General features: G+C 37.2%; 1 protein-coding gene across 5 annotated transcripts in view; it reads left to right on the top strand.

The window, feature by feature from the left end:
* The window catches only part of UBE2U (ubiquitin conjugating enzyme E2 U), a 63,828-nt gene that overhangs the window by 23,449 nt on the left and 18,459 nt on the right, over positions 1 to 21,920 (top strand). For 2 of the 5 annotated variants that reach the window (XM_055365187.2, XM_019019265.4), the window contains exons 7-8: positions 5,626 to 5,714; positions 14,658 to 14,739. In XM_055365187.2, coding sequence (XP_055221162.1) covers positions 5,626 to 5,714; positions 14,658 to 14,739 — 171 coding nt within the window. Of the gene's footprint in view, positions 1 to 5,625; positions 5,715 to 14,657; positions 14,740 to 17,136; positions 17,356 to 21,920 lie in introns of those variants that run through there. The other 3 variants (XM_019019272.4, XM_055365391.2, XM_031002558.3) reach the window with 2 other exon arrangements.

Raw genomic sequence — 21,920 nt, 5'->3', positions numbered from 1 at the left:
GATTATAAGAAAGCAAGGTTGGTTTAATATTCAAAAATCAATTTGTTTAACACATTTACTAGCCAAATAAAGGGAAAAGCCATAAAATTATCTCAGTGAATCCAGCAAAAGTATTTGTTAAAATTTAACACCCATTCATGATAAAAATTCTTAGCAAACTGAAATAGAAATTCCCTTATTTCAGTAATAGGAATCTACAAAAGTCCAACAGCCAACCTCATACTAAAATGTGAAATGTTTAATGCTTTTCTCCTGAGTTTTGGAATAAGGTAAGTATGTCTACTACCACCACTTCTATTCAACATTGTACTGGAGGTTCTAGCCAGTGCAATGAGGCAAGGAAAATAAATAAAAATTTTAAAGTTTGGAAAGGATGAAGCAAATTGTCTTTATTCATAGATAACATGATTATGTGCATAGTGAAATCCAAATGAATATAAAAAAACTTGAAAATTAATTAGTGAATTTAGCAAAGACTCATGGTATGAGATTAAAGATTAAAAATTAACTATGTTTCTATATACTCATAATCAACAGATAGAAATTGAAATTTTAAAAATACCACTTACGGCCAGGCGCCATGGCTCATGCCTGTAATCCCACCACTTTGGGAGGCCAAGGTGGGCAGATCATCTGAGGTCGGGAGTTTGAGACCAGCCTAACCAGCATGCAGAAACCCTGTCTCTACTAAAAATACAAAATTAGCTGGGCGTGGGTGGCACATGCCTGTGGTCCCAGCTACTCGGGAGGCTGAGGCAGGAGAATCACTTGAACCTGGGAGGCAGAGGTTGCTGCAGTGAGCCAAGATCACACCATTGCACTCCAGCCTGGGCAACAAGAGCAAAACTTCATCTCACAAAAAAAAAAAAAAAAAAAAAAAAAAGATAATAAAATACCATTTACACCAGCATCAAAATGTAATGAAACATGTACAAGACATCTATACTGAAAACCACAAATATTTCTGAGAGAAAATTTAAAAGACTTAAAGAAGTAGAAATATCCAATGTTTGTGGCTTGGGAAAAACTCAATATTGTTATATTGTCAATTCTTCCCAAATTAAACTGTAGATTAAATTCAGTCTCAATCAAAATCTCAGCAGTTGTTTTTTTTCTGGAAATTTGTAAGCAAGCTCTAAATATATATCTAAAAGCACAAAGGACATAGAATGAGAAGGCAATTTTGAAGAACAAAGTTACAGCATAGGTACCCCTAGATATTAAGATGTGCTAGAAAACGACTATAACTTTGCTCTAATTGGATCTTTTTAGGTCAAATTCGTGTTCCTGAATTAGGCACCATGGTCAGACAGCCCTGAACCCATCAGGCTCTAATTTAGAGCCAGAGGTGGGGTCAGTCCCATCAGAGTGTATGGTATCTACATAACGGGGGAAGAATGCAAGAGCTGTTGAGGAGGCAACCACAATGTCCACTGTGACAACCTTCATATGCAAAATATTTTTACTGGACCCAAACTTTGATGAGTAAGAGTTTGACAGGCACAGAGGAGACAGGAGTCTCTAGAACAGCTTTCACAGAAAGAGGAGTGTAATACCATGGTGTGCTTGGATTAGTAAGAAATTCTGTGTGATGGAGCCTCTGGATGTGGGGATGGATAACAGAAGAAAAGGATGGAAATGGCCAGATGATGAAGAGCTTCAAGTTCTATCTGAAAGTATTTAGATGTTTTCATATAGAATTACATAACCAAATATGGTTTTCTTTTTCTTTTCTTTCTCTCTCTCTCTCTCTTTTTTTTTTTTTAAGACAGAGTCTTGCTCTGTCGCCCAGGTTGGAGTGCAGTGGCGTAATCTCAGCTCACTGCAACCTCTGCCTCTGGGTTCAAGCGATTCTCCTGCCTCAGCCTCCTGAGTGGCTGGGATTACAGGCACGTGCCATCTTGCCCAGGTAATTTTGTTTTGTTTTGTTTTGTTTTGAGTACGGAATCTCGCTCTGTCTCCAGGCTGGATTGTAGTGGCGCGATCTCGGCTCACTGCAACCTCCGACTCCCTGGTTCAAGCAATTCTCCTGTCTCAGCCTCCCGAGTAGCTGGGATTACAGGCACACGCCATCATGCTCAGCTTATTTTTGTATTTTTAGTAGAGACAGGGTTTCACCATGTTGGCCAGGATGGTCGCGATCTCCTGACCTCTTGATCTGCCCGCCTCCGCTTCCCAAAGTGCTCAGATTGCAGGCGTGAGCCACTGCGCCTGGCCTAATTTTTGTATTTTTAATAGAGACGGGGTTTCACCATGTTGGCCAGGCTGGTCTCGAACTCCTGACCTCAGGTGATCCTCTCGCCTCAGTACCAAATATGGTTTTCAAGCAGAGGTATGATAACCTAGAATAGGGAGAGTTAGGGGTAGAAAAACTACAAGGAAACTGTTTAGAGTTAATACGAGAGAAATGATGAGGTACTTATCAAGGCAATGGAGACCAGCTGACACCTAAGTGCTGAAGAGGCGCTAAACTTGGCTGTTTTCATGCATGATTTCACTGAGTGCTCAAAACAACCACTTGAGAAAGTTTTATCTCCTGATTTTATAGATGGGGAAACAGACCTGGAGAGGTTAGATAACTTGCTCCAGAGCCACACACTTAACAAGTAGAAGCGCCGGAGGGTTTTAACCCAGGCCAGCTGATTCCAGACCCTTAGTATCCATGATACTAAACAACTAGGTCATGATGGACACGAAGGTTCCAACCAGAGATATTTAGGGGTTTAATTGTTAGGCTTTGGTTGTGGCTGGGATGATGCTTCCTTGAAATAGCACTGCCATGATTTTCTTCTTCCCCTAATGAACCTTTCTCTTTCTTTCATTGGCTCCTCTTAATTACAAGTTGGTTTCTGCTCTTTCTTTTCAAAATACTTACTAACTTTTTTGGAGGTGGTTTTCTCTAGTAGCTTCCTCTATCAATGATTTTGTTGATTTGACCCAAATCTCTTATTTCTAATCTCAGTGTCTTAATCACACTCCTGAAGATCATTTTGACTTGTCTGTACTAACAGCACCTGAAATCTATATCTAAAATTAAACTCGTATTTTACTTCAGTTTCTCTTGATGCTTTCCATTAACAGCAAAACTAACCAGATTTCTGGGCTTTAGAAGAATATTTGACTGTAATATTCCTTCACTTTTCACACCCTGTCAGGCAACCAACCAGTCCAGTCAATTTTTTAGCATTGCCTTCAACTCATCTCCTCCCTTTCATAACGTTTGCTGCCACTCTGCTATTAGCTCTCAGTAGTTAATCCCTGAATTACTGCGTTTGTTTCCTATCTGGTTCCCTGGCATTTAATCTCCCTTCTATACTCCACCCTGCTTATTACTTTCAAGGAAAAGTCTTGCTCCAACATGGATTTCATAATTTACTTGCCTTATTCGAGAACTACTGATGGCTGTCTATTACCCAACAAATCAAGATCAAGATTACGGAATCAACTCTAAACCGTTCTCTGTCTAAATTTGAGGACCCTGCACTGCCCAGTTTCACTTATCAATTCCAACTCCTCTGAATATGAAGTCTCCATTCTAGTCAATTATTCTATAATTTCTTCCCCCAACATCCTCTGTATGTACATACGTGCACGCCATGCTCTCTCCCATCTGAACAATTACTATTACTCTTCCCTTGGCCTACAGTGCCCCCTTATTTTTTTTCCAGACCTGTATCCCAAATGACTCTTTCCCTGACGACTTAAAAAAAATTACATCTCCCTCCTCCGACTTCTTTGCTTATTGCCCCTGCCAGAGGAGAGAAGTATCTGTTCTTGTATTCTCCAAATGTCTCCGTTAAACCATATAACACTTTATCGCGTTAATATATAAAGCTGTTCAATTCACTAGTCCAGGTATATATCTTATTTTTTCCAACAGGATAACAAACTCTAATGTTCAGTTTAAAATTATGTCTTCTACTTTTTTGTATTCATAACGTCAATGATAATACTCAGTAAATTCCCATCATTGCTTGAAACTATAAACACATGTATTTCTATGCTGCATATATCCCTGTAAGCTTACTTTATCTGAATAATAGTAAAATATAGTTACTGTTCTCTTTTTTTAAGGGGCTGTTTCCTTTATAGAATTGAAAATTCAAATACTCCCAAATGTTTAAGACATTTTGCTTTGTATATTCAAACCACACTAAAGTTATACCTTTTAGGGTAATATTTTTAATTATTATGGAGGAAAAAACAGAAAGCCCCTGAAGGCTAACAGTTTGAAATTGAACAGGACACCCTGGGAAGGGAAAAGGTCATGGGTCGTGGTCAAACAGACAAAAAACAATGGAGACGATTGTGCCTGAAGATGGTGTATTTTTTTTCACGAGACAGTGTGTTGACAGTTTCCTTCCTCTTGAGTCATTGTTGTCTGCTAAATGATCTGTGACAGCAAATTGATCACAAGCTTTTTCATGCAGGAGATATAATGCAGCCTTTCATTTTGTTACCTCTGTTGCCAAATGCTGAGACATTTCATTGGCAAATTCATGTTAGTTTAGTATATCATTTAGTCATCTACAGCACAGCATGCAGCTCTGGAAGCAATAATAGTAATGATTAATTTATCTTCCTCAAGTTTCAAATTTCTACTTAAGTGTGATTGTAAAAGTAACAACATATTCGAAAAATGTTAGTCTTAAAATTAGGTGTGCATAATTGTTATTTAAATAAATGAATGAATTAACACATTTAGATAATGCCTCATTAATTTAAAAGTTGAGTCAAATACTTAATTTAAGGTACCTATGATTTACCTATAAAAACTAATGCTAGTATACTTGTTCTGACTGAAAACTTGCTTCTTCCTCTAAAGAGCTAAGAACTTAAATTGGAAAACAGGCATAAGGCATATTGCGCTGGATGTCTAAGCATCTGTTTAAGCCAGTTAATTAGTGATTTCACATGTCTGAAAAAATATGCTTAAGTAATGTTTTGTTTATAGAGTGTTGAGAATCTCTGCAAGTTTGTGGAAAAATGCCTGGAAATGCAGTTATTTAAGGGACTGCTTTATAGTTTTCATTTAACACCTTATAACAATCTTTGCTCTCCATTAGGACATAGTAATATTAGCACAGGGAGGGGAAAGTAGCAGCCAGGAGTATTAGAAAAGAGCTGGTTTTCCCCTCTTTGAAAATAGCCAGATTCTCTGTAAAAACTAAACTAATCTCAATTCTAATACTTGTAGTCTGTCCCCATTATAAGAAATAAGGGTTTTTTACTACAATTTGGCATTGAAGTTCAAGAAAAATGTTTATTGTTTCTTATAGAATGAGAAATTGACAGGTATAACGCTTTGCTTAAAGTTCTTTTTTAATGTTAGTCATGAAAGGCAGATGTCTTAAATCTGTATTTTTCTTTTTATAATATACACGTGGGTCCATATTTACATTTATCATTGAAAAATGATTTGAACATTTTCTTTTTCGTTATTTGTCTTCATTATTGGTAGAATCAATATATTGGATACAATTGTTAAAAATACATGTTACAATTTGCAAGTCAGTTTAATATCTTGTGACAAGATATTATGTGAACAGTCCATATAGCAGTACAATAATTTTAAAAAGAAAATTTACAAACTGCCCATCGTCTGATTTTTATTTATATTTTCAGACCAATTAAAACAACCTCATTTAGTGATTACTACCAGACATGGTCCAGAATAGCTACATCAAAAGCCACAGAATACTACAGAACTCCATGTAAGGTGAAATATCCTTATCCTATGTCCTTTTGGTATATGTTAATCTGTTAACATTTATCTTGCTTTCAAAGACTAATTGACACACATCTGCTATGTAAGAGTGATAAACTTCTCTGTAGGCTCTATATACTATTCATTCAACAACTATTACGTTAGTTCTTTTTTTAAAATTAATTTTAACTTTTTGTCTTGGAGACAGAGTCTAACTCTGTCATCCAGGCTGGAGTGCAGTGGCACAATAATAGCTAACTGCAGCCTCAAACTCCTGAACTCAAGCGATCTTCCTGCTTCAGCCTCCTGAGTAGCTAGGATTATAGGCAAAAGCCACCATGCATGGCTAATTTTTTTATTTTTACTTTTTTTTTTGAGATGGAGTCTGGCTCTGTCGGCCAGGCTGGAGTGCAGTGACGCAATCTCGGCTCACTACAAGCTCCGCCTCCCAGGTTCACGCCATTCTCCTGCCTCAGCCTCTCGAGTAGCTGGGACTACAGGTGCCTGCCACCATGCCCGGCTAATTTTTTGTATTTTTAATAGAGACGGGGTTTCAGTGTGTTAGCCAGGATGGTCTCGATCTCCTGACCTCGTGATCCGCCTGCCTCAGCCTCCCAAAGTGCTGGGATTACAGGCGTGAGCCACCACACCTGGCCTTATTTTTACTTTTTAGAGAGGGGGTCTCACTATGTTGTCCAGGCTGGTTTGGAACTCCTGGCCTCAAGCAATCCTCCTGCCTCAGCCTCCCAAAGAAGAATACAAAGTTCTTTGTATAGAGCCCTGGACTGAAATCTGATTAAAAGCCAGAAAGAAAGATAGTCAATTGGAGGAATAACAGAAAAGTTCCCAATCTTATGAGGTTTACTTTACTTCCTTCACCCCAGAGAAAAGCTTTCACACCAGAGAGAACCTTTTTATTTCTCCTCTACGCCACAAGAAATATTAGGTAGAAATTCAGCAAGAAAACATAAGAACATAGGGCTGTTCAAGCATATCAATCTAAAAGGAAAAATCATCTGTTACCATCATACATCAGGAGCTAAAAAGACAGATTGAGAGAGCTGGACAACTTTCCGGTTCCATTTAATTGGATCTTTAGAGTACTATTTCATTATCTGGATGAAAGTAGGTTGTCCAGTCTGCATACACTTACTGAAATACGACTTTGCTTCAGCCATCCTTCTAAAATGGTGCATTCTGCAGTAGCAGAGACTTCTGAATTCCCAGATGCAATGATTATGTTTTAGTCCTCTTCTTACTTGCACTCTCATTAGCTGTGCTCTCCTTGATTTACATGATACCATACATCCATGGCTTTTCATCTCCCTTCCTAAGCACTCTGCTGCCTCTTCCCTTGGCAATATCTTCTTCATTCAGTCCTCTCTACTTACTCTCTCTGAAAGACCCCTTCCACTACCATGGTTTTCATTTGCTTACAGTCCAGCGATTCCTAAAGCTGCATCTCTAGCCAGACCCCTCTTCTGAATTTTCCATGCATATTTATAACTGTGCAGGGGACATCCCACCTATATGTATTATAGGCATCTCATATTCAAGATATCTCAAAGTGAATTCATCATCTTGCCCCCAAATCTATCTTTCTTCCTTTATTCCCTCTCTTGGTTAGTGGTAGATCACTGTTTTTACATTTTCTTACCAAAGCCAGAATCTTAGATGTTTCCTACATCTCTTTATCTCTCTCATGAAGCCTTGTTGATTTTATCTGCTGCAACATTATGAATGCTTCCACTCTACTACACCCCCATGACCATTGCCTTAATTTGAAGTCTCTTTATATTTCATCTCATCATTATGATAGTTTCCTATAGTGAAAAATAGTATCAAGTTTTAAGGTACAAATGAGGGCAAAAAATAGTACTAAGCTTAATAAATATCCTTAAAAGGTAAATTAGATCAATAACTTTTAAGAAATCACATGTTCTTTCAGGAGGTTGGCTATTAATTATTTTGTGATTATATATTACCATCCTCACTCATAGGTCAAACCAATTTAAGGTACATCAAGATATACAATCTTTAGCAGCTCTCTCAGTATAAAATATTGATTATTTTTGATACCAGAGTACTTGAATGGTTAATTCAGGTCAAAGATTTGTTGTTGAATGCTGCCTAATCAATTCAGCAAACACATCTGCTGTGTGTACCTACTATGTATGAGGCACTGAGCAGCTCATATAGGCTGCAGGGGCAATAACCCTTAATTACACAAACACTGTGTTGAGAGACATTAATTGGCACACTCTAGGGAACCACTCAGAGTCAAACTCCTTCCACCAAAAAACAGATTGTTACAGGAGGGTGCTTTCTAGAATAACATGTAAATATATAGGGCCACTTGGAAACTCCAAACTGCTAGAGGAAAAAAAAAAATAGAAGCATGTGCCAAAACTTAAGGAGATTTGGGAATAATTGTCTTGCAATAAAGAATAATTAAAAAATGGAAGGAAATAATAAGGCACCACTGACCACAGTTTCTTCTTCAAAAAGGGTTTGGCCCCAAAATGTTTAATTTTATTGTTTCTACATCTTTCACTAACCTAGTATGTAATTCATCCCTGTTTGTAAAGGTAATAACTGGCCATCATTATCTCTAGCCCAAATGAATTTCTGAGACTTTGAATCTAGCACTTGGTGCATGATTTCACAATCACCCTGCCTCTTCTTCCTCTAGGGAATTGTTATAAGAATGTTTCAAGAGCTTTCCTTGAATAATAACCAGCACTTAATTTAAAAAAATTAAATGTAAACTTTACATGTGCTGCTGGCCATTTTATCTTTTGATAGTTCAGCTGGATGAGATCCAACACTATCTTTTTTAATGGCCTAATTTCCTGGCAATAATAAAGATGAAGCTTTTAGATTATAGAATGCTTCTTCAACAACTCAGAAATAAAAGAGAAACTTCTAATAACTTCATTTTCTACAGTTACATTCTTAGCATTGGAAAGATTATTAAAGTCTTGTGCATATTTTTAAGAGCTTTATCTTTTATGAGTAGTGGTAAATAGTTAAATTTTGATTTGGGGTATTAACTCTTTTCCCTATCTTGTGCCACAAATTATACGTAGTCGTTGGCATCACCATAATAGTAAGTTTATTCTTGTATAATGCAGTTTATGAAGTATGCTCCTATATATTTTTAGCCATCCCATCTATCATTCTTTTATTCAATTATTCAACCAACATTATTAAGCACCAATATATGTCATGCACGGTGGTATATCAACCCCACGTGCCAGGCATTATTATTATTATTATTCCTTTGTTTGAAGATGAGAAAACTAAGACAGAAAAGCTAAGTAATTTACCTAAGGTTGCACATGTGAGGGAGAATATCATATGTTGGTAAAGAATGTACATCCTGGAGTCAGATTTACCAGAGTTTCATCCTGGGCCTGCCATTTACTGGCTGTGTGACTTTGGTTAAGTTTCTTAACCTCTCTGTGTCCCAGTTTTCTCATCCATAAAATAAGAATAATCACAGCACATACTTTATAGGGTTGAAGCACTTAAAACTGTGCCCCGCATATAGTGAGTTCTCAATAAGTGAACAATAAGTTCTCAGTAAGTGTGTTCTCAATTAATTCGATAGGCCGTGGTCCAGAGACTGGAACCACATCTTCTCACTCCACGTTTGTTGCTCTTTCTCTGATACTCTACTGCCTCCATAATATGACATCAAATTGTTATCTCTGTATGTATGAGATTTAAATTCAAACTCAGAAGTGCATGCAGCATATTTGTAAATAATTATAATTTTTAGTTCATAAGCATAGGCAATCGTATGGAAAATGTACCAAGGATCCACTGTTCTCTCTCCACTGCTATAGAATGGCAAGTAAAAGGTTTGGCAGAGAACAAACCAATACATATGGTTGTGGGCAACAGAGCCTTAATGACAGAATATGATCCCCATAAGGAAATGTTTATGTTAGAGGAAAAGAATTCCTCCAGACCAGTGTACTCTGTAGTGCTGAGCCTAGGCTTCCTGATGTTTGTTTGCTGTCATCAAGACAGACCAAACAGCCTGAAGCATGATGGGGATGTTTGCTTCACCCTAGGAGACTTTTATTCTTTGAGTCGTTAAGCCAGCAATAAGGGCAAGTGTCTCCAAAACACATTTAGATGCAAGAAGCAGTATCATCTGACTCTAATGCAGTGGTTCTCAGTCTTGACTGCTCATGAGAACCACCTGAGGAGCTTGTAAAAATTTCAGTATAGACGGCACACCCAAGACCAATTACATCAGGATCTCTGGGAGTAGGACCAGGCAGTAGTAGTTTTTAAAGCTCCCCAGGTGACTACAATGTGCAACCAAGGCTGGGAAGGTCCTAGTGGGAAAAGCATGATGTCAGAAGTTAGAAACTCCTTAGCCCCGTATCAGTTTTGCCATGTGCAGGTAAGTGAATTTAAGGTAGTCACTTAACTGTTTGTACTTTGGTTTTCATTTCTATTGATTGACAAAAATATTCTATCCTACTTTATGTTGCTCTGTGGTTAGCATGAGATAGCATGTGTGAAGATAGAACATGCTGAGGCAAGTTGGTGCTATTGGTTTTTTTGGATGTGACCATCCTAGCAGTGGAAAAAAAAAATTCAGGGCAACCCGTACAGATGTTGGACAAGAGATGTATCATAGAAAAAAAAAAAAAAAAAAAGCAGAGTAGAAGCAATGCCCTGGAATCTGCAGAAGGCACAACAGAAAAGCAAGAAGAACTATACTGTGGATGCAATAGAGGATGCTTTCCTACCACAGATTACAAAACTGCCACAAATGCAAGATATCATAGTGATGAAGGAATTTCAACGTGCAAAACTTCTGCTAAAATTACATGGTTCCTTTCTTCTCTCTCTCTCCTGTCCTCATTCTTTCATTGTTTCTCTCCAATCAGTGTCATTCGTTGAGCACCTTCTATATCTAGACAGGCTGTGTGTGGGAGACAAGAAGACACATTGTGCTAAGCTCTTCAAGGAGTTTACAGACAAGTGGTAAGAGACAGATGAGTGAAAAAAAAACCATGGGGATAAAATATGAGAAGTGTTAAAATTTGTACAAAGTACTGTGGCATTTTCATCTCTCAGATGATGGAGAAAGCAATGAAGAAAATGAGTCAATGATATAAAACTAATGGGACTATTCAGGAAAGATGACCGTGTCATTTGGGGTTTCATAATATATAAGGAAGAGACAGCCATACATATTCAAATATAAAATGAGGAAAGGCAATCTCAAAAAGTTTAAGAAAAGATATGAATTATCCTTAAATAGAAACCTCAAAAGGAAATAGCATTCATGAGAGATTAAATTTTAAATTTTGGCTAAGAGTAATGAAGAGTCCCAATGAGAAGACATTACTCAACCTCTCTCTGTCTGTTTGACCATCTGTACAGTGGGTATTCTAACGGTAACCATATCTATTTTACATGTGCCCAGCATATAATAAAAATTCTGGCTGGACACAGCGGGCTCACACTTGTAATCCCAGCACTTTGGGAGGCCAAGGCAGGTGGATCAGTTGAGGCCTGGAGTTCGAGACCAGCCTGGCCAACATGGCGAAACCCCATCTCTACTAAAAATACAAAAATTAGCCCGGCATGGTGGCGCATGCCTATAATTCCAGCTGCTCACTGGCTGAGGCATGAGAATCGCTTGAACCTGGAAGATGGAGGTTGCAGTGAGCCAAGATTGCACCACTGCACTCCAGCCTGGGTGACAGAGTGAGACTATCTTAAAAAAAAAAAAAAAAAGAAAAATCTGCTAATGTTAATTATTATAATCATCTAAAGGAAATAATGAGACCTCACAAGAACTCTGGGGAGCTAAGATTTACTTCTTTAATGGAAGGGAGGAGCATATATCCAAATACCAATAAAAAATATTAATAACGTCTGTAAGAATATGTATGTATGTGTGCTTACATGTGTTTGAAGCAAGAAAATTAAGGAACAGACAAAAATATTACCGGTGAAAATCATGTAAAAAAGGAAACTATTCAGTTAAAATTTTTTTTTTCTATCAATGGCAAATGTCATCAAGCTAAAAGGGGTAAATTCATCATTATTAAGAAGAAAGCGCCAGGCTGGGCACAGTGGTTCACATCTGTAATCCCAACACTTTGGGAGGCCAAAGCAGGAGGATTTCTTGAGCCCAGGAATTTGAGATCACCCTGGGCAAAATAGGGAGACCCCATCTCTACGAAAAAGTTTAAAATTAGCCAGGCATGGTGGCATGTGCCTATAGTCCCAGCTACTTGGGAGGCTTGAGTGGGAAGATCCCTTGAGCTCAGGAACTGGAGGTGGCAGTGAGTGATGATCATGCCACTGCACTCCAGCCTGGGTGACAAAGTGAGACCCTCATCTCAAAAAGAAGAAGAAGAAAGAAGAAGAAGAAGAAGAAGAAGAAGAAGAAGAAGAAGAAGAAGAAGAAGAAGAAGAAGAAGAAGAAGAAGAAGAAGAAGAAGAAAGAAAGCCCCAGACAAGGACAAGACTGGTGGAGAGCATCTAGCTGGTTAAATAGTTCGACTGTAAGCTAAGCTCAGAAGAATAATAAGAAATAGGAAAATAGATAAAGTATATATGGGCATATGATCTGGCTTAATAATATTTCATGTAAAAATTACCAGTGCCTTAAACATAGTAGGGTTTATTATTATTATTATTATACTTTAAGTTCTAGGGTAGATGTGCACAACATGCAGGTTTGTTACATATGTATATATTTGCCTGCTGGTGTGCTGCACCCATTAACTCATCATTTACATTAGGTATATCTCCTAATGCTATCCCTCCCCCCTCCCCCCACCCCACAACAGGCCCTGGTGTGTGATGTTCGCCTTCCTGTGTCCAAGTGTTCTCATTGTTCAGTTCCCACCTATAAGTGAGAACATGCGGTGTTTGGTTTTCTGTCCTTGTGATAGTTTGCTGAGAATGATGGTTTCCAGCTTCATCCATGTCCCTACAAAGGACGTGAACTCATCCTTTTTTATGGCTGCATAGTATTCCATGGTGTATATGTGTCACATTTTCTTAATCCAGTCTATCATTGATGGACATTTTGGTTGGTTCCAAGTCTTTGCTATTGTGAATAGTGCCACAATAAACATACGTGTGCATGTGTCTTTATAGCAGCATGATTTATAATCCTTTGGGGTATATACCCAGTAATGGGATGGCTGGGTCAAATGGTATTTCTAGTTCTAGACCCTTGAGGAATCACCACACTGTCTTCCACAATGGTTGAACTAGTTTACAGTCCCACCAACAGTGTAAAGCTGTTCCTATTTCTTCACATCCTCTCCAGCACCTGTTGTTAATCATAGTAGGTTTTTAATAAATCTTATGTGAATTTGATTGAAGGTGTAGGCTTGTAATTAACCACAAACTTAAGAGCCAGTGATGATGTAATATGAGTTCCAGAAAATACTAATGCAGGTCTGAGCTGAATTGATAGTGCACAGAGCAAGGGAGGTAGTAAGCCCATTTGCATCTTTGCTTCAAACCAATTCAAGGTCCTGATCCAGTTCTGGACACTAACTTTAATAGGAACATCAAAAGAGTTTATCACCAGGGCATTAAGGATGGTTAAGTTTCTAGAAAATCCTACCCTAAGAACAAATTAAAAGAACTGAGGCTTCCCTGTGAGCTATTAGAGGGCTCTCTCTTGTGGGAGAGGGATGAACTTAGTATTGCTCCAGAGGTTAGAACTAAGACCAGTGGAAACTCACATCAGTCAGATTAAGGAAGGACATTGTAACCCTTATCTGCCAATGGAATGGGCAGTCTCCCAACTACAAAGTGGTGTGTTTTCTGTAGTTCGCAGGTAATTCATTCAGAACCTGGATGATCATCTGTTGGAGATTCTTGCTTTGCGAAGGATCAAGCAAGGTCTTTAATGTCATTTCCAACTTCAAAATTCTAATTTTCTACTTGAAGTGCTGAATTAGAATTTTGTTAAACTATGATGTCTTGGTTTTATATGAGTTATTTTAATACTTTCTTCATTATTGTTGCTCAAAACAAAATTTCTCTTTTTACATTTTTATTTATTTATTTTTGAGACAGGGTCTCACTCTGTCACACAGGCTGGAGTGCAGTGGCGCAATCTCAGCTCACTGCAACCTCTGACTACTGAGTAGCTGGGATTACAGGCGTGTGCCACCACGCCTGGCTAATTTTTGTATTTTTAGTGGAGATGGGGTTTCACCACATTGGCCAGACTATATTTCAATAAATTTAAAGATCTAATTGGCTTGCATTAGTGATTCATGAATCAGGCAGCATCTCATCTTAAAAACAGATAAGTGGTCTACTGAGCATAGCAGAACAGTTAGTTTTTATAAGGTAACTAGAGCAGGAATAAGAAAACAGAATAATACAAAAAGTGGATTGGTTAACATAGGCACTTCAGTTACTTTCCTTGTAAGGGTTAAAGCACAGGGACTTCCTTATCATGCCACTTCAAGTTGACTGGGCCCCTTCTGACTGGTGGCTGTGAATCTCTTCTTTTGAAAAAACTGATCTGCTTAAGATTGTCCTGCTTCCTTAAAGTTTCAGTTTTATTGCATGACACTTAGCATGAGTAACTCCATTTTGTTTGGTCTGTTAATGCCTAAGGTAGGTGCTCAGTCCAAAACAATGGTCTCCTATAAATTTTATTTAACATGATAAAGGATATATAATGTTTTTCATTATGATGAAAATAACTTCCAAGTCATAATCTATCTATTTCAAACAATATCTAATATTATGATGTTCCAATAAAAGCAAGTAATTTGGAAAGTTTCTAAGGATTGTAATATGACTTGAATTATATAGTGTATGTTATTGCCACATATCAACTTAATGAGAAGTGAATGATTTTTAACTTTTAACTATTAACTATTATTAAAGAATGTATGTATCGCTTCTTTTTTTAATATTCTAATTTCAGTGCTCAAAGATCCAAATTTCATTGGACAGTATTACAAATGGAAGAAAATGGATCTACAGTGTCATAAAGAATGGAATTTAAAGTAAGAAATATGAAGTGCCTTGAATGTGTACATTAACTTGAATTGTCTATTATTCCACTTTCTACTATCCAACTTGGAAATAACAGAAGAAACCCTTGGAAATAACAACTTATACCCTTTTCTCAGTATAAGAACAAGAATAAAAGAAACGATCATTTCTTGCTTTCATATGAACCCAGGTAGGAAATATCTTTGCTACATATTTGCTGCCAAAGATGGAGATAGGACACGATCCGCAGTGAAGAAATCTCATAATATCCTCCCCATTATTTCTCTTACTCTCATTTCCATCATCCTTATCAACATGTGACTTAGAAACAGCTTTTTTTAAAAAAAAAAAAAGCAAAAAACTATATATCATCAATTAGCTTTTCATCGTTTTTGTAGCCCCAAACATTGTTTCTTCTCCCACAGATTTCTCATTCAAGACCAAATATATTAAATCTAATGAAGAAGGATATAGTAAAATACAAACATAAATTATTATATCTTTAGAAATCATTGACTCTTAGACCACATTAAGGAAGGAACCTTAATCTCATCTTTGGTCTCTTGACCCCTGAAGGCAGTTTTTCTGCTTCATCATGTTACAGCAAAGATGCCATTTCAGTTCTGTGGTATTGGCTGTGTTGTGCTAGTCATTTTTTCTGGTGTGCTCATTCCAAGGTACTCAGTGAGTGTGCGACCATAAAGGTAGGGGAATTAAAGATCCTATTTTTTGCATTTATCTCATTTATCTCAATTTTTAGCTCTTCAATTTACTGTTAACCAAGTGCCCTCTTTTCTAGATGGAAATACACGATGAATAAAGATAACGTGCTGTATTTTGAATTTGTGAAGCAACTGAGGAATTGAATATATTTTTTTAAATTGAGTATATTAAAATGTAATTCCCTATCCTTTAACATCGTATAGTTCAGACTGAGTTTTTCAGTTGGATTTTCTTTCTTCTGTTGATTCTGTAACAACTTTCTTTCAAGCTAAAGTAGAGAAAAGCTTTTGCATATGATATACTTTTCTGCTTTCAGGATAAATTACAGGAAGTAGAAAGTTTTTATCCAGCAAAACTTGAAGGAGTATAAGCATGTTTTTTTTCCTGAAGGCATGTTTTAAGTTTCTTTTAGAGTTGAAGAAACCTACTTAGAATATAAGGTTAACTTTTCTTTGACGTGACTTCCTTTTTTATTTCCTTTAACAGAGCTGTTTTATTTGTTTGATCATCGATTCATTATGTAATGCCAACATCCCGCAGAACCCAAAAATTTAGAAAAAGTAGATCCGTGTCATTTTCAATTTATCCATCCACTTCTACATATGGCTAAAATAATTGTGAGCTGTTTGAGCGCTGGAACATTTTTCCAAATACATTATTTCAAAGTTACAGGTCAAATTATCATGTGCGTAGTGACCCTGTCAGAATAAAACCCTCACACCTTATGCCATCTGGTGGTTGATGAGAATATATTTAGATCAAATGATATTTGCTGCTTCAAAACGCTGGTGTTAATTAGTCAAAAACTCCACTATTTAAATGCAGTTTTAAAAAGATATTATATTTATCTGCATTTTATTGTGGCATAAATATTGACTATGCAAATGTTAGAGGTATAGTAAAATCTAAAAAATCTGAAGAATGGCAAAATTCAACTTCTCTTCAAATAATTATCAAAAGTCTTGTGTTCATCAAAATACAATGGGGTATGATAAAGAGGACAATTCATAGAGAATCAAGTAGAAAATGTTTGGGGATCTATGCACATGAGTAATTGGTCTATATTGTGCATGCCATATTAAGCATCTCTCAGTTTTTAATATTCGAAAATGCTTTCCTTACGCTGAAATTTCCTGTTTCAAAAAAACAGGAAATGTAAATTGAGAACCCTTTATTTGCATAGCATTGAAGAAAAAGAGAAACCTGTCTCTCCTGCTACTTCCTTCCCTCCCCTCATCAATCAATACCTTATTCTTAAGCCACACTGAATTCTTTTTTCTCACTGTTATTTGGGGACCTAAGACCTCCTTACCACTTTGTACCTTCTGCCTCGGATCAGCAAGGTCTTTGCTGCTGGTCTAGAGCTAGGATTTTGTCAGTTAAAAGGTGGAATGTGGAGCTCTTAAGCACAGGGGCACTGGAGCCAGACTGTCTGGATTTGAATTCTGGCTCTGCCAATTACCAGCTCTGTGACCTTGAGCAAGGTCACTGATTTTTTTTGTGCCTCAGATTTATCTGTTAAGTGGCAGTAATAAGTGTACCTACCTCCCAGGGAAGGTGTGAGGATTAAATAAATTAATATATGTAAAATGCTTCAAACAGTATCTGGTGCATGGCAAGCACTCATAAAGTTCGCTATTATTCATGCTTTTAAAACTTTACTGTGGCCCTCATTCAATTTGCAGATGAAAAATCTTTCCTTGGAAGCAGCATGGGGGAAGAGCATGAGCTTCAGAGTCAAACAGATGTTGGAGAAATTCTTAACCACTCTGAACTTGTTTTTTTATCTGTTAAATGGAGATAACCTTACCTATCTTGCAAAGTTGTTTTGCATTTGACGCTTATTATTTTATATATATGATTTCATTCAAGAGATATAAATAAAAATTATATATAAATGTGTATATTATATATCTATTATATATATAAAATAAAAATTAATATAGCGTCACACATAGGCATTCAATAAATTTTAGTTCCTGGGGAGAGGAGGAGATGAAAGTTCATGCCACCCTACTTTTCAGAGAATAAAAACAATCTGTTGGAAACATGTAAAAGTTGTCTTTTCTCAGGTTAGAAAACAACACCTATCATAACTACATTTATTGTAGTTCCTATATGCCTCTGGTTCTTTTTCCTTCTCTACTCCACCTCCATCATTTCTTCTGCCTGGTGAAGTGCTTCACAAAGATGGTGTGAAGAGCTGGCCCAAATGTCTTTTTGTGGAGACAGTCACTGACAAGCTCAGGCATTCACAGTTACCCCATCCTCTCTCTCCATATTCTCTGTTCCCATGTCTTTCAGCATGTGTGATGTGGAAATTCATCTGTTCATGAAGAGGGACCAGGGCAGGGATGTTTGTGTCCGTTTGCATTCTCTGTACCTAGCATGGTGCCTGGCAAATAGTAGGCACTCAATTAATGTTAGTTGAAAAACGCATCCTCACCCTGTTTTCTCAATTAGTATTAGGATTAAATGTGAAGGCAGTTCATCTTAGAAAAATAAAATTTAGTTGCAAACTTTTAAGGTTCATTCTAATGTAAAGATTTAGGGTTCTATTTTGGGAGTTCTAAGGTGTAGTTGGAAACAGTGATTGAAAACTGGAAATGTAAATGGCTGTCATGAATATTTTATGCAAAATCTCTAATTTGGCAAGTCTTTGTTACTATTAATAGAAACATTGTCATTATAAGCAGCTCATAAATATTCATTAATCAATTATTTGGTTTGGTGTTCCTTTCTAAAGCCTTTTTTCTTTCCTATTGGCTTGAGTGTCTTTTGTATTTATGAAAGTGCTTTCTTTCCGTTAAAGGATATGAATCTGTAATCTAATCAGTAGTTTGTATTTAAGTTCTCCAGAGAAATAGTAAAAGATATAAAATCAGAAAGCAATGAAAGCTGTTCTTTCGAGTGTTCTTGGTTATGCACATATAAAACTATGTTTGTGCCATACTCTAGCTAATGATTGCTTCTGTGATAACAGAAAAATCTTTATCAGTATTCTAAGCTTTGGCAGCTAGCAAGTTGTCTAAATAAAACTTATCAGTCCTGGTGGTGGTTTACATTCGGTGTCGCTTTAGAAAAGAATATTGCTTCTTGCTTATACCGAGGAGGTATAGAGGGAACCGGAACTAACATGGCTGAGTACTTCCTGTATGCCCGGCGTTCTCCCTTCATTTCCTAATTCATGTTGGCCATCCTGTGGAGTTGACAAGTCACACGTGTAAGTGTAACCCACAATAATACCCATCAGCCTCCTTCAAAGCCACAACAAATCAACCTGTACTCCAAGTCAGACCACTTTGCTTGCCTTGTTGACAGCCCAAGACCTGATTCCTAACCTCCTTTTCAATGGATGACTGCTCCTAAGACCCATCCCCCAACCCCTGACGCCCCAGACATTCCGTAAAGGTGGAGATGAATATTATCTCTAGTTTACCAGTGAGAGAAATGGAGGCACAGAGATTAGCGAGTTTTCCTGAGGTTACTGATAAACATAAATTTTATTTGCAAATTAAAACTAAACTCTTTCTTACTTGCCTACTAATATGTACTTAATAAAATTTAAATTGTTCAGGTAAGTGTAAAAATATTGCCTATCCAATCGCAAGCACAATCAAGTGTACCTTTTGTGAAAAAGTTGTGTTTTTTCTCAATATTAAATTCTATTATTAAACAATGTTAGTTCTTTTTTTTCTTATATGTAAAAAAAGAACATCTGTGCAATATCAAATACCAATAAAAAACTTTCTTATATTTGTAAATCCCACTCTGGACTTAGTTGTCCTGTCTTTTAAACTAAGGGACTAATATATATTTTTTCTACATTTCTTTGGTGTCTGATTTTGTGAGCATGTTTTAACTCACAAAAGATAAGTAATCTTTCTTTTGGTATACCTATGTTTGATCCCCTTTATATGGAAAACGTTCATGCTGAGTAGATTATTTTAATATATGTTTGTGCTGTCCTTTCAGGGTTATTGAATTTAAACTTTTTTTATAAGTTTACTTAATTATATATTTAATGCATTTTTTAAGGAGTGCTAGCTTTATTCCCCAAAATTAAACCTTGACTGCCATCTTGTGGTTAACAAGTGAATTAGCATTAGAATGGACACTGCCTGTATTTTTAAATACAGACGTGGGAAAAATTATAAACAAAGGGAGGAAAATCCTTTAGGAAAAAATGACTTTTGCCAAGCAACTATTTAGTCTCTGCTTGGATGTTTTTAGAGATAGGAAGCTTGGTAATTCAAGAAGCATTAAATAGCTCTAATCTTCTTCAGCTCTAGCTTGTATCTAACACCTTTTGATAGTCAACCATTCCAGAAATGGGAAATTATCTCCATTTCATAAAGAAGATGTGCAGAAAAGGTTAAAGAAAATTCCCTAAGGTTATATACTTAGTAACAAAGCTGAAATTCAAATGCAGGCCTGCCAGATACCACAAGCCACGCTTTTTTCCTTAGATCAAGCAGGCACCATGTCAGACACTGAGGACCTGGGGATGGCCTTGGGGATTGGTGGAAGGCAGGATTTAAAGGAGGCTATTAGGGCAGAAAAGAAACTATTGCCACTTGTCCTTGGAAACAACACAAATAAGGGCATTTCTGCTTTGTGAAATTGCCCTTGAAGTCTCAGAAGATAGTTATCATGTCTTTCTCCTACCTCCTCTTACATCTCTTTTTTAGAATAAACACACTCCGTTCTTTCAGCTGATTTTTATGAATTCAGTATTCTTTATTGGTTCCCTTTTATGGATATAATTCATTCCATCAATTTCTCTCTCCAATGTAGCCTCAAAAAGTTACCATGGATTTCTGGTTGTAGCACAAAATCCAGTGGAACCACCCCTACTATAAACACCATGGCTTAGGGCTTCTCCCTTCCTCTCTCCTGAAAAAGAGGAATTTTAATATGAGTCACAAACATATATGGTGCTAGTTTAGATGTTCCCCAAATCTTATGTTGATATTTGATCCCAGTGTTGGAAAATAGGAGGTGTTTGGGTCATGGGGGCAGATCCCTTATGAAGAGACTAATGCCTTCCCTTGGGCAGGGAAGGAGGGTGGAGGAGTATGGCGGATAAGTAAATTCTCCATTAGTTCCCGGGAGTGCTAGTTATTAAAAAGAGCTTGGCAGCTGGGAATGGAGGCTCAAGCCTGTAATCCCAGCACTTTGGGAGGCCAAGGCAAGAAGAATGCTTGAAGCCAGTATTTGAGGCCAGCCTGAGCAATATAGTGAGACCTCATCTCTACAAAAAATTAAAAACTTAGCCAGGCATAATGGCACATGCCTGTGGTTCTAGCTAAGTGGGATGCTGAGGTGAGAGGAACATTTGAGCCCAGTAGGTCGAGGCTGCAGTGAGCCATGGTTGTGCCACTGCACTCCAGCCTGGGTGACAGAGCAAGACCTGTCTCACAAAAAAAAAAAAAAAAGAGCTTGACATTTCCCCTCCCTCTCTTGCCTCCTCTCTCGCCTGTGACCTCTGCACACACCGGCTCCCCTTTACCTCTGCCATGAGTGGAAACAGCTTTCACCAGATGCCCAGTCTTCCAGCCAGCAGAATTGTGAGCTAAATAAACCCGTTTTCCTTATAAATTACCCACTCCCAGGTATTTGTAGCAACACTAAATGAACTAAGTTTTAATATGAGTCACAAATACATATGATTTTTTTTCCTAGGAGAACTCCTTCTTTGGTGTTCTGCTCCCACATTTTAATGGGTTCGCTCTCCCTCTATGGCCTTGCTCCCTCTCCTGTCCCTCTTTCTCTCCCCTCAGTCCCCCTCCCTGTGACCAGAGAAATACGATACATGGGTTGGCTTAGGTCCTGCTCAGGTTCTCTGTCTGAGCAGGGTTGAGGCCGGAAGGGGTATATTCCCCAGAGTCGTATGAGATTGCATTTTATCAGAAGAAGGCAGGAATGAGAAGGAAGCAAAAAAGTTCCTTTAGAAAATGTTACCAAAAGTCAAATTACTAATGGAAGGATACAGTAAGTTTTATTCTTCTTATTATACATGTAAAGCTCCCTTTCAAGAACATGTTACAATTTGTGGTGCCCCAATCTATGTGAGAAATTTAAAAATGAACAAGCATTAGGGTTTTTCATTTTACTTGTTTTTTTTTTTTTACTTAATATTATGACATTTTACTTCACAGTCATTTGATTTGCATATTTTAGTGACATTAAAAATTTTTGTTTTTATAGTTTGTGGTTTTAATTATATAAAGGCAAATGGTTGAATAAAGAAGGAAATACCACTTATACAATTTTTTGAAGACAAAGATTTGTCAATAGGGAAGAAAAGGTATAAATCAAGTTATGTTGTTTTCTAAAGTCATATTTGCCCTGAGGAAAATAAAATCCTAACGGTTTTTTTAAACTTACACAAGCCTCACAAACAGCTGGAAATCCTGCCAGCTAGAGTGGAGAGACATTATAATTTAACAGACACTGACTAAAATGT

This window comes from Gorilla gorilla, chromosome 1 (genome assembly GCF_029281585.2).
Source record: "Gorilla gorilla gorilla isolate KB3781 chromosome 1, NHGRI_mGorGor1-v2.1_pri, whole genome shotgun sequence".
NCBI lineage: Eukaryota > Metazoa > Chordata > Mammalia > Primates > Hominidae > Gorilla > Gorilla gorilla.
The sequence above is the reverse complement of the archived record's forward strand: the minus strand, read 5'-3'. Positions and strand labels throughout refer to the sequence as shown.